Source organism: Eurosta solidaginis, chromosome 1, assembly GCF_040869045.1.
Source record: "Eurosta solidaginis isolate ZX-2024a chromosome 1, ASM4086904v1, whole genome shotgun sequence".
NCBI classification, from domain to species: Eukaryota; Metazoa; Arthropoda; class Insecta; order Diptera; family Tephritidae; genus Eurosta; species Eurosta solidaginis.
The window spans coordinates 99330659-99343023 of NC_090319.1; the positions used below are offsets into that span (position 1 = coordinate 99330659).

At 38.7% G+C, this 12365-nt stretch overlaps 1 protein-coding gene across 7 annotated transcripts in view; it reads left to right on the top strand.

The window, feature by feature from the left end:
• LOC137236860 (organic cation transporter protein) overlaps positions 1 to 9484 on the top strand; it is a 108024-nt gene extending 98540 nt beyond the window's left edge. For all 7 annotated transcript variants that reach the window (XM_067759909.1, XM_067759914.1, XM_067759955.1 and 4 more), the window contains 3 exons: positions 8007 to 8510; positions 8566 to 8706; positions 8791 to 9484. In XM_067759909.1, the coding sequence (XP_067616010.1) occupies positions 8007 to 8510; positions 8566 to 8706; positions 8791 to 9203 (1058 nt within the window). In that variant the 3' untranslated portion in view covers positions 9204 to 9484. The remainder of the gene's footprint in view (positions 1 to 8006; positions 8511 to 8565; positions 8707 to 8790) is intronic.
• The last annotated feature ends 2881 nt before the right edge of the window (positions 9485 to 12365 follow it).

Sequence of the window (12365 nt, forward strand, 5' to 3'; positions counted from 1 at the left end):
TACATATACTACGCCGACTTCGAACGCAACTGCAAGGCAGATTCAGGGCCGCAGAAGCAACGAAAAATATGCTCTGATACTGCTCCGGCTCTATTTCGAAGTCAATTTGTGGTAATTTCAGGATTCTCCCGACGTTATTTAGGGTTCACTTCATGGTAATTTTGAGATTGCTTCGGATGCTCTCTCGGGGTCATTTGATGATTATTTCGTGATGATTTTAAGGGCTATTTCAAGGTAACTTCCCATAATTTCGGGTGGTTTTGGGGCTCTTCGGGGATCAATTTGTGGTAATTTCATAATGATCTTGGGGACTATTTCAAGGTACTTCGAGGGTAATTTTTCTCATAATTTCGGCATAGTTTTGGAGACTATTTTTAGGCTCTTACGCGTCATTTTTGATTCAATTTTATGAGCTTGGGGACTATTTCAGGGTATTTTGATCGTCATTTATCCCCACATAGTACAGCAGCTGCTTTCTCAAACGCCTTAAACATTTTACCCAAATTATTTATTTCATCTCATTTGCAGCACCCTGTCTTCTACAAAACGTTGTTGTTGTAATGCAGCGTTACATAACTGATGCACCCAAGTGCCCGGATTATGTTGTCACTATTTTCGTTATTATTTAATGGTAGTTCAGAACTATTTCTAGAAAGATTGAAATATTGAGGGAACCGAAAATTTTCGAAATAGTTTAAAATTGATTGAAATAATATCGAGGTGAAAATCATAAATAATGCGGGATGTGTATTTAATGGCCCCTTCGTCTCCTTTATTTCTAAGCTAAAGATATTTTCAATGGCCACAAATCGGTTGCCCCTAAAACGAAAGTTTTGTATTGCTTGCTAATGTTTTTTCACGGAATACGAAATTTCGAAAATTTTTTTTTTTGAGACATACTATTCCAACATTTCAATATCTTCTAACGGATCGAATTAGCAAAGAAGAAATATTTGGTATATATCGTATACCTAATGTTTTTGTCTGAACACTTCATACAAAATTGAATTTGAATCAACTATTCGAATAATGAAATTCGATTAATAAACGTACAAAAATCTAAAATCGACATCCTCATTTTACAATGAAAATCTCTTAAACAAAATAATAAAGATATTATATAAGCTTCTATTAAAAACAGTTTACAATAAAATACCCAATATTTACTTTAAAAATACCATCTCCTACATACATTGGACTGGGCAACGCTATGCTAAATTTTGGCATCATGAGAAACTTCAATAATCTGCTTTTTAATCAAAACTGACAACCTCATAATGACTGTGGAATTACCTTCGCCTTTATAACACATTGTGAATGAAACTAAGTGTGATATCTTATCTCTCAACTGTCTGACAGGATGCTCAATATGGCTACTTTTTAGCGTTTTGACAGGTGTTCAATATGGCGGCGCCTATCTTCAGCGGGTGATAGAAACAGATACAGAATAAGACAGCGAGAGACAATTACAAATCAGGTGATCCAATCCCTTTGGAATTTTGACGTCTATGCAGAAGAAGATATCACACTTAGTTTCATTCACAATGTTATACCATGCTCCCAATCAGATTGGGCGAGATTAAAAGAAGGCAAAGTATCGAGTCGACGAGAGGGGGGGGGGGTGATTCCCCGGGCCCGGGGTTTCTCAGGAGGCCCGCGATTTAGAGGTACTAAGACATTTTTTTAATTCAGGAGAGTCTTTAGTTGTTCCATGTGCAAATTTTAAGCCTAATTTCAAAAGCAACGAATATTGAAAGAAATTTTATATAGAATTTTGGACACTATTATATTTTTGGGTGAAAGAGGCCTAGCTTTCAAAGTCGAAAGTATATATCTTGGTGTACGAAACGATGGACATTTTTTGGGCATCTAAGATTTCATAAGCCAATATGATCCGATACTTAGAGATCATTTGGAGAAAGTTAGCATTACACAACAGCAGCGCAAACGTTTACAAGTTCACTATCTTTCCCCAGACATTCAGAACGAGTTTATTGAAATTTGTGCTGGTGAGGGAAACTATACGAGTATTAGATCAAGGCAAGAAAGCCAAGTATTTTGCTATTATCGTTGATGCTATGCCTGATGCTAGTCACGTTGACTACGTTCATTTCAATTCGAAAGCAACAAATTTTACAAGCCAAGGTTTTTGGCTTTCGTGAATTATAACCAAAAAACTAGTCAGCAAATCATTGATCTTATTTGCCATACTTGATGGAAGATTGTCTGGCACAAGGGTACGATAACGGCGCCAATATGAAAGGAGCTTTCAACGGAGCACTACGTTACATTCTCGACAAAAACTCGAATGCTGATTACTCGCCTTGTGCAACCCCCAGTCTCAATTTATGTGGTGTTGATGCTGCAGAATGTTGTACGGTTGCAATTACTTTCTTCGGAGTTGTACAAAAATCTTTTACTATTTTCAGCAGCACTCCACAACGTGGGACATCCTCAAAAAAAAAAAAAACTGTACCGAGCTCTCTTCATAGTCTTTCACCCAAAAGCCAAATTTGTCTGCGCAAGCATACGGCGATGCTACCGGCATTCTCAAGTACATCAACAAGTTCGAATGTATCTTTCTGTCCTCAATTTGGTTCAAAATACTGACTACCATTAATGAAAGAAACGTGGTCCTCCAAGCTAGAGACGCCACCATAGATGTTGAGATCCGACATCTAGATGCCTTATTAGCTGATTTGAAGTTAATCAGGAAGCAATGGGAAACAAGTTTGCAAAACAGTTGCTATTGAATTGAACATCTCGCCAAAGTTTCCGAACATTCGAAAGATAAAACCCAAACGACGTTCTGTAGATAATTTAAATGAGATGATTACGGATGATTCAGAGTCTGATTTTAAAAACAATACATTCCTGGTGATCTTTGATTCGGTAATCACTGGCATTACTGAACGATGTGCAGCTATGAGAAACGCGAGACGTTTTCCTTTTTGTGGCAATTTGAAGGCATGGATGAAACTACGCTTCGGGCGAGTGCAGCAAAATTTGTCGAAAAATACAAGTCGGACATTTCTCAAAGCTTAGAATGCGAAATAATTGAAAACGCATTTAAGAAGCAAATTTAGATAAAGGTCTGTCACCATTGGAATTGCTAAATGCCATCTACATATGTTCAAAATCTGTATACGATTTTCCCCAACATTTGCGTGGCTGTACGTATCTTTTTCACTGTACCTGTCACTGTAGCTAGTGCAGAACGTTCCTTCAGCGTCCTTGTATAAATCAAAAACTTTCATATATCGTGTTCATCACAAGAGCGAGTTTCAGGACTTGTCAAGCTTTATGTTTAATCCGCTTTGGCAAGACAGTTAAATTTTGATATTATTATAAAAATTTTGCAGCGAAAAAAGCCAAGTAAAGCCACTCTTTGATATCCGAACTATATATGCGACCCGGTCTATGAAAAGGTGGCTTATGACTCAAACAAGAAATTGTGAGAAACACCTGTTAAAACCTGTTTTTTTTTTTACTCATAAGCCACCTTTTCATAGACCGGGTCATATATATTGAATAATTAAAATTTACAATCATCCTTAAATTTATCAGAAATGTATTAAAATGTTACCAAATAACTAGAAAAGATTATTTGAAACAATATGTGGCTGTTAAAAGAGAATTTATTTCTACGTTACAATAAAATAGTATAAATAGTGTAACGAATTTACTTGCAAATCCTCTTATTTGCCCTTTTGATAAGTTCGTATCACTAAACTGTTGAATAAATAACTCCAATATTGAATAATGGAAAAATGGCCTTTATAAAGTACTTCACAATAAAACTTATACTTTGCAACTAACTGGCTTAATGACCAAACTGATAGCTTAAATGAAACTGACTTTCAAAATAATACTGCTAGGGCTCGCTAGATAGCGTCTTAATCGAAACTGCTTGATAGCTCAAATCAAACTGAATTCCAGCGCCTCTACATTTGCTGCCTTTTATATTCTCTGATTTCAACGTTCGCATCTTCTAGGCGCTTCCATTTCCAGAATCTACTAATTGCCGTCAGCTCTCAAATTTCTCAGCTGTAACTACAATTGCACGAATTTATAGCTTCTCTCATTGCATACTTTCAGGAGTATCTCAGATATATGCATGTGTTGGTGCTTTGATTCTCCGCTGCTCGTATGCGTACATGGTACATATGTGTAGACGCAATTATTGTTTCGTTTATGTAGATACATAATAATTGATCTATGAATGTGCATGATATTACTGTTTAGCATCGGCTTAGAGATAGCAGCACCCCTTAGTTTTGCTAATATTCGTAACACTGCCCTCCACCTAAGTCTGATCGTCCCGATTAGAGAAATCTCCCGATCTAAACGCCGTTAGCATTTCCAAATGTACCACTCCTCTAATCCGTGGTTTCCCAGTGGTTTGTATGCGGTAGGTGGTATCACTGATCTTCACAATTTTGTACGGGCCTGCACCGAAATTTGGCTGGAACATCTTTCCGCCGGTGAGGGTTGTTTAACAGTACCAAATCTCCCTCCAAGAAACCTTCCGAATTTTTGTTCTCATTGTACCTGCGTTTCATCTTACTACTCATTATTCTTGATCGTTCCCTCGCGCTCTGTTGTTTGGCCAATGAACTTCTTCGTAGAGCATGCACTTGCCCGATCATCATTATCGTCTGGACGTTTCACAACAGTAGTGCGCGCTGGCTTGAAAACACCCTTGCATTCTTTCTGAAAAATTCTTTCAGTCATTTTAGTGCGTCCATAGGGTTTGTCGATGCCGGTCTTTCTCTCGCAGGTACCTTCGGTTTTGATTTGTTTGGTCCATTCGTTCCATCAACCCTTGCCCGATCTGCTGCCTTTGACTTTTGCGGTTTTTGTCGAATCTCTTTCACCAGCACTCGATTACTGCTGAACCCTTCTTCCAAACTGAAGTTAAGTGGCACATCCTGGTTCTCATAGCGCATAATCTTTCTTGGCATATCGATCCTGATGTCATGGTCAACTAAGAAGTCCACTCCCAATATGACTTCATCAACGATCTCCGCCACAACGAATTTGTGTAGAACCATGACCTTCCCAATTAGGACTTCACATATTACTTCTCCCTGGATTTGGTTATACTCGCCTGTGACCGTACGCACCCTTGCTCCAGGTAACGGTTTTACTCTCCTGTTGGCTAAATCAGATCGAATCAAGGAATGAGATGCGCGCGTATCTACAGTCAGTACACGCTCCTTGCCATCCACATTCCCTCTGACGGCAAGACTGCTTGATTTCCTTCCAATTTTCGACACAGATATCACAGGACATTCAATAGCTGTGGCAAGTTTTCGTTCTTTACAACTGTCACGCTCTTGCTCATCTCCTCCAGATTTGCGTTTACGGCCATCCACATTGTTGGAACTATTAGGACCAAGATCGCAATGACGTGCAATGTGACCGGGCTTTCCGCATTTGAAGCATTTGATAACTCTTCCACTCCGCTTTTGCGATCCTTTCAGCGCCTCCAATATTGCGTCTACCCACTCTGGCCTTTCTACTTCCACACGGCGTGCTTTGAAAACTGGCTTACACAGAAGCGACGCTGTTTCCTGAATCAGAGGTTGTGACACCGTTTCTGCAAATGTTGGCTTTGGGTTTGCGTATATAGCTCGCTTTGTTTTGATGTCCCGTATGCCATTTATATAGCTCTGAATCTTTACCCTTTCAGTGTATTCCATGGGTGCGTCCGCATTCGCTAAATGTGCCAGCCTTTCAACTTCCGAGGCAAACTCCTGCAAAGTCTCATTCGCTTTTTGGTGACGGTTTTGCAACTCGATTTGGAATATCTGTTTTCTATGCTCGCTTCCATAACGTCCCTCTACAGCGGCCATCAATGCTTCATAGCTGTTCCGTTCGTACTCTGGAATAGTCTGTAAGATTTCGGCAGCTGGTCCTTTCAATACTACGAAGAGTGCAGCAACTTTATCTTCAGCATTCCAGTTGTTCACTGTTGCGGTCTTCTCAAACTGTAGTTTAAAGACCTGGAAAGGAACAGACCCGTCAAGGGATGGTTTTTTTACCTTTGGATTACTCGCTGAAACAGCTGTGCGATTTAATTGTAACTGCTCCATACGACCCTTCAAATCATCGACCTCTGCCTGAAATTGAGCGATTTTTGCATCCTGCGCTTCCAGCTTTGATGTTACCCTTGCTTCCTGTGCTTTTAACTGTGAAGACATTTGTGCCACCTGCAATAATAAGCGCTCCTCTTGTTCTTCCATCTTGGATGTTATGTGTGTCTCCTGCGATTTTAGTTGGGATGCCATATATGTCGTCTGTTCTCCCAGTTGAGTTTCCATCTTGGATGTTATGCGCGTCTCCTGCGATTCTAGTTGGGATGCCATATATGTCTTCTGTTCTTCCAGTTGAGTTTCCATCTTGGATGTAATCTGTGTCGACATTTCTGACATACGCGTTTCTTGCGCTTCAGTCTTCGATGTTATTTCTGACGACATTTCTTTTACTGTCGATGTTTGTGCAGATATTGCAGCCAAAATAATGTTCAAGTCTGTGCTCGTAACTGTCTGCGATGTTTCGTTTTTCTCTTCAATTTTTGTTGTTGTCTCATCCCCATCAGGATAAAAGACATATTCATCCACATCAATTCCTTCTGCTTCCATTGCCCCTCGTAGCCGTGCCTGAAGTTCGAGTTTAACGCCGCTTGTATTCAATCCACGGCTCTCCAACTCCTTCTTCAGTTGCTGGATCTTCAATTCACTGAACTTTGCCATGTCCTTGTTTTCCTCTGGAATTTATTCAACAATTCCTCTTCTGACACCAATTGTAACGCTTTTACTTGCAAATCCTCTTATTTGCCCTTTTGATAAGTTCGTATCACTAATCTGTTGAATAAATAACTCCAGTATTGAATAATGGAAAAATGGCCTTTATTAAAGTACTTCACAATAACACTTATACTTCGCAACTAACTGGCTTAGTAACCAAACTGATAGCTTAAATGAAGCTGACTTTCAAAATAATACTGCTATGGCTCGCTCGATAGCGTCTTAATCGAAACTGCTTGATAGCTCAAATCAAACTGAATTCCAGCGCCTCTACATTTGCTGCCTTTTATACTCTCTGATTTCAACGTTCGCATCTTCTAGGCGCTTCCTTTTCCAGAATCTACTAATTGCCATCAGCTCTTAAATTTCTCAGCTGTAACTACAATTGCACGATTTTATAGCTTCTCTCATTGCATACTTTCAGGAGTATCTCAGATATATGCATGTGTTTGTGCATTGATTCTCCGCTGCTCGTATACGTACATGGTACATATGTATGTGTAGACGCAATTATTGTTTCGTTTATGTAGATACATAATGATTGATCTATGGATGTGCATGATATCACTGTTTAGCATCGGCTTAGAGATAGCAGCACCCCTTTGTTTTGCTAATAGTCGTAACAATAGTAAATATTCTGTGTTAATTTTATTTTCAGCTCTTAGTTTAAAAATCATTTAGTTGATGTGGCAAAAATTTTTTTTGATGTAATCCATAATAATAATGATTCATTAATGAGACGTCCTCAATTCAAATTAATTAAATGTATTAGTGGATTTTGTATAGGGGGCCCGTAAATTGTTTAGTCCCGGGCCCGGATTTTCTCTCTACGGCCCTGAGCATATGTATCCAGGTTTTACAACCTTAGACTAACAAAGTTACACTTATAATTGACATTGCCTTTTGGCGCCATAAGCTTTTACAAGGCCTTATGTCAGTGGGAGTTCAGGTTTAAGAATGGGTTTTTCGATTTGAGAAACCTTCTGGTAACACTATGGACACATTCAGTCTATGTGAAGACCACACGAACCGGCCTGTTCAACCCAACCTAACTTCCTAGTGTACATAGAGTATGAATAAAATGAAAGTATTTTTTTTAGGTTTTAAAACTTGCTAAAACTTTTTTAAGTTTAAGTTATTAGATCTATTTCTAAATTATTTTCATCATAAAGTCGTTATCTCTCTCTCTTTTAGTTGTCGACATAACGACCGGCCGTTATCGTTCGGGTGCCATCATACTCTACGACACTTTCTGGTCAATCGGAGTCATTTTATTGCCCGGACTTTCATCGTACTTCAAAAACTGGAGCCACATATATTTGGGCATAACATTTCCCACACTCATATTGTTGTTGCTGTTACAATGGACACCCGAATCTCCACGTTGGCTTTTGAAGCATGGCAACAACCAAGACGTCTACCGAGTGGAACATATGATACGCAAAGCAGTAGATATCAACGAACGTACTTTCCTTATGCCTGATGATTTTCGGCAGCAGCTGGAAAAGTTACGTGAGAGCTTGCGCTCCCAGAAGCCACCCGCGTCATGGCTGGAATTGTGGCGTGGTCCGCGTGCTATACATTACATGTTGGCGGCTCATATTGGGTTCGCTTGTTACATTGTCAATTATATGGGAATGCTGTTGAATATTCGTGCGTTTGGAAGAGACTATCGAGTGCCGAATACGATAACGATGGGTAAGCAGTCAACAGCAACGGGTTTATAACCAGATTTGACAATATTTTTTTGTAGGAATCGTCGAGATAATTGGCTGTTTCATTGCACTTCATTTTGCTATGAAACATAGCCGGAGGAAATTAATGTATGCAGGCTATTTCAATATAGTTGCAGGATTCGTTGGTTGTCTAGGCTGGACTTTCACTGGCTTTGACTGTAAGTATCTCAAGAATTTCAGTATTGTTTATTGGTTCACAGTTTTATGGTGTTTGACCTTCATATCATCTGTGCTCATTTCAGTAAATCCTGATTTTAAAGTCATTCTTTGGATGCTGATCGCAGTAGTTCCTAAAATAAGTGTTTCTTGTGGCTTATCAATGCTGCAAGCTTGTCTGGCTGATTTCATGCCCGTGAATAAGAAACAGCCTTTTGTTTTTTCTGTCGTTACATGGGCACGTATTTGGCTTTTGACTGCTCCATTTATTAATGTACTCAAGATCGTCGATACTGCTCTCCCTTTAACAATTTTTTCGGTGCTCTCTGTGATAGCCGGTGTTTGTACGTGCTTATTGCAAGCGCCAAAAGAAAAAAACGAAGCAAATCCCAGCTTATCTCGAATTGGTGGTATTGAGGAATCAAATAAGAAGGAACATTTACCGTTAACCAATGCTGTTTGGACAGTCGAAAGTGATGTTTATATTACGCACTTATAAGTTAATTAGATTTTTATTTTAGTTTTGAAAGACAAAATCTTGTATTTTTAGTTAAATTATTAACATATGTATGTATATGTATGTATGTAGTACAGCAGCCGATTCCAGTTGGGTCATATATACTATATATTACTACGTTTATACACATGCATTACCCGTATTGATTTAAGGGCCAATTAAACTTCCTTAACCCTAACACCATAGTCATAACCATATTTTTACTTAAAAAATAAAAAAAATAAATGTAAGGCACGATAACCTCCGAAGAGATCTAAGGCCGAGCTTCTCTTCCAATTTGCGTCGTGCTCCTCTTGATTTTCCCTACAAATTGGCCGGACGGGACCTACATATTTTATGCCGACTCCGAACGGCATCTGCAAGGCAGATGAATTTTCACTGAGAGCTTTTCATGGCAGAAATACACCCGGAGCGCTTGCCAAACACTGCCGAGGGGCGACCCCGCTTAGAAAAATTTTCTTCTAATTGAAAAACCTTATTTCTAAAATTTTGATGTTGCTTGCCCGGGGTGTGAACCAGGGGATACGGTGTGGAAGGCGGAGCACGCTACCATCACACCACGGTGGCCGCCGATTTTTACTTATCCATATCAAATTGGCATTAGTTATTGGTGCCTTAACTTAAAAATCGTGAAAATTTCATAAAAATGAAGAAAACGCAAAATTTACAAACACATACCGCAAAAAGAAGTCTCTTAGTCAAAACGTACACAAAACAATAAATAAAATCTACAAAAAGTTAATAAATTCTCCAACTCAAGTTGGTTGGCTATGATATGGTTATGGCTTTAGCGTTATGGTATGGCACCATTAATCGATTACATTGATTTCCATAAGGTTGGTTCGATCAGCTATTTTATCTGGTTATGGATAAGTCACCATTAATTGGCCCTTTAGTACGCTTTGACTTAAGCCCCTTGTAATAAAAAATCTAGATTTGCTTTAAATCCTGGACGCACTTTCCAGTGGGTGCTTTTATTCTCTAAACAGTAAGAAACAGACTTTTAAACACTTGCTAAGCATAATTTCTTTATAGTACTTTAAATATTATTTAATATATACAATTAGGTAGTTCACAAGGTCTCCTATTCGTCGTATGTGTTACGTTTCAATAAAATCTCATATTGGAAACCATGGAAACACATGTGATGAGCCTTAAAATTTGTGTGCAATACGGATTGTGCATTGGTATAAAAAGGTATAAAACCATCGCCATTCATTTTTTAAAAAACATCATGCAATTTTAAATACCAAAACAGGAATCCGGATGCAGTTGTTATCGCTTAGATATTAAGTTTTAGTTAGGAAGTAGACAAATGTAGGGGAAAGTGGTGTATCATTGTTGTTGCTTCTTGAACGCTATAAGTGAGCTTTTACATATTTCTGATTTTTGTTTTATCGGAGGTCAAAATTTTTTTAATTAAACTTATTCATCATTATATAATTTCACCAAATCCACTGCCACCGTGGTGTGATGGTAGCGTGCTCCGCCTACCACACCGTATACCCCAGGTTCACACCCCGGGCAAAGCAACATCAAAATTTTAGAAATAAGGTCTTTCAATTAGAAGAACATTTTTCTAAACGGGGTCGCCCCTCGGCAGTGTTTGGCAAGCGCTCCGGGTGTATTTCTGCCATGAAAAGCTCTCAGTGAAAACTCATCTGCCTTGCAGATGCCGTTCGGAGTCGGCTAAAACATGTAGGTCGCGTCCGGCCAATTTGTAGGGAAAATCAAGAGGAGCACGACGCAAATTGGAAGAGAAGCTCGGCCTTAGATCTCTTCGGAGGTTATCGCGCCTTATATTTATTTATTTAATTGAAAAATCAAAAAAATAAACCAAATTCAAAATTACCACACTTTGCCCTACTGCCATATTTATGAAGTTGTAAATGTTTTAAGGTACTTTATTAAAATTGTAAATACCCATGTTTTATTTTTTAAGAGTTTTTAATAGAATAGTAATCAATAACTATCTCTAAGTAAATTTATAGGAAAAATAGATTTTGTATTATAAATTATAACATAGAATGTCAGTCCACATACCAAAAAGTTTACCATTAAAAAATGTTTCTTCAAAACGAATTCGGTATGAAAATGATTCATTTAACGTAAGTACCTGCCGTCGTCGGCCTAATCTTCTGTTGTACCCATGCACTAAGGTCTAGGAATAGCGCTCAATAATCGCCGTGGTGATGAGTGAACACGCCATCACATTGGAAGGGTTGGAGGTATATCAAAAACTTCTTCTAATCTATGGCTCATGGCAAGCGGTTGCAATGCAACTCCACATTCGGGTTTCGCCAGCAGTTCGTGGTTCGGCGTCAACCTAAAAAACTCACTGACTATCGGGTTTAAACTGAGGTAAGGGGCAAACTATAATCAATCAAGCTACTTCTGATGATGTAGTTTGATTCACCACTTCAAATTACATACGAAAACACCTTTTCATTAGATTTGCGAGATTCACAAACCCCCAAATTTCGCAAACTACTAACACATTCAAATTTCAATAATTACCAGTAGACAAGCCTAATTCTTTCAAAAGGATTTGGTTTCACGAATTTCAACGACGGGATATCCTGCATTTTCAATGTGAGATATAACAGTTTCCAGAATGTTGCTCGTCATACTTATTGCAATCAAACGCGTTAAAAACTGGTTACTTCCAAGACTTTTTTCAGCCCTCGTGCTGTAACGATTTTAGATCGTGCTCATAAGATCAATGGGCCCATATTTAGACTTTCCATGCGAATTGCCTTACAACAAATTTCAAACCACCGTGATGGAACTTGAGTCTCTGAAGCCATCTCGACAAAGAGATGCAATGAAAATCCCTTACGGATCAAATTATTGTATGCCCTAGGCCCCACTGCATGTAACGGTACTGCCAACGCAATATCCTCATACACAAAATGTATACTTTTGTTAGGGTTTTTCGACACGATGGAGTTTCAGCGTAGCGAAAGCTGGAATTTGGGTGCAGCAGCAAAGAATCGTTACTTCTCTTTCAAGCGTCTCAAAATATACGCTACTATAGTAAAATTCAAACACAACACCATGCAGATGAACTTTAAATGGAGAATATTTTTACAGGAGCTTAGTTTGCAACTCTTATCAGAGTTCCGAATTGACAAACCCCAGAAC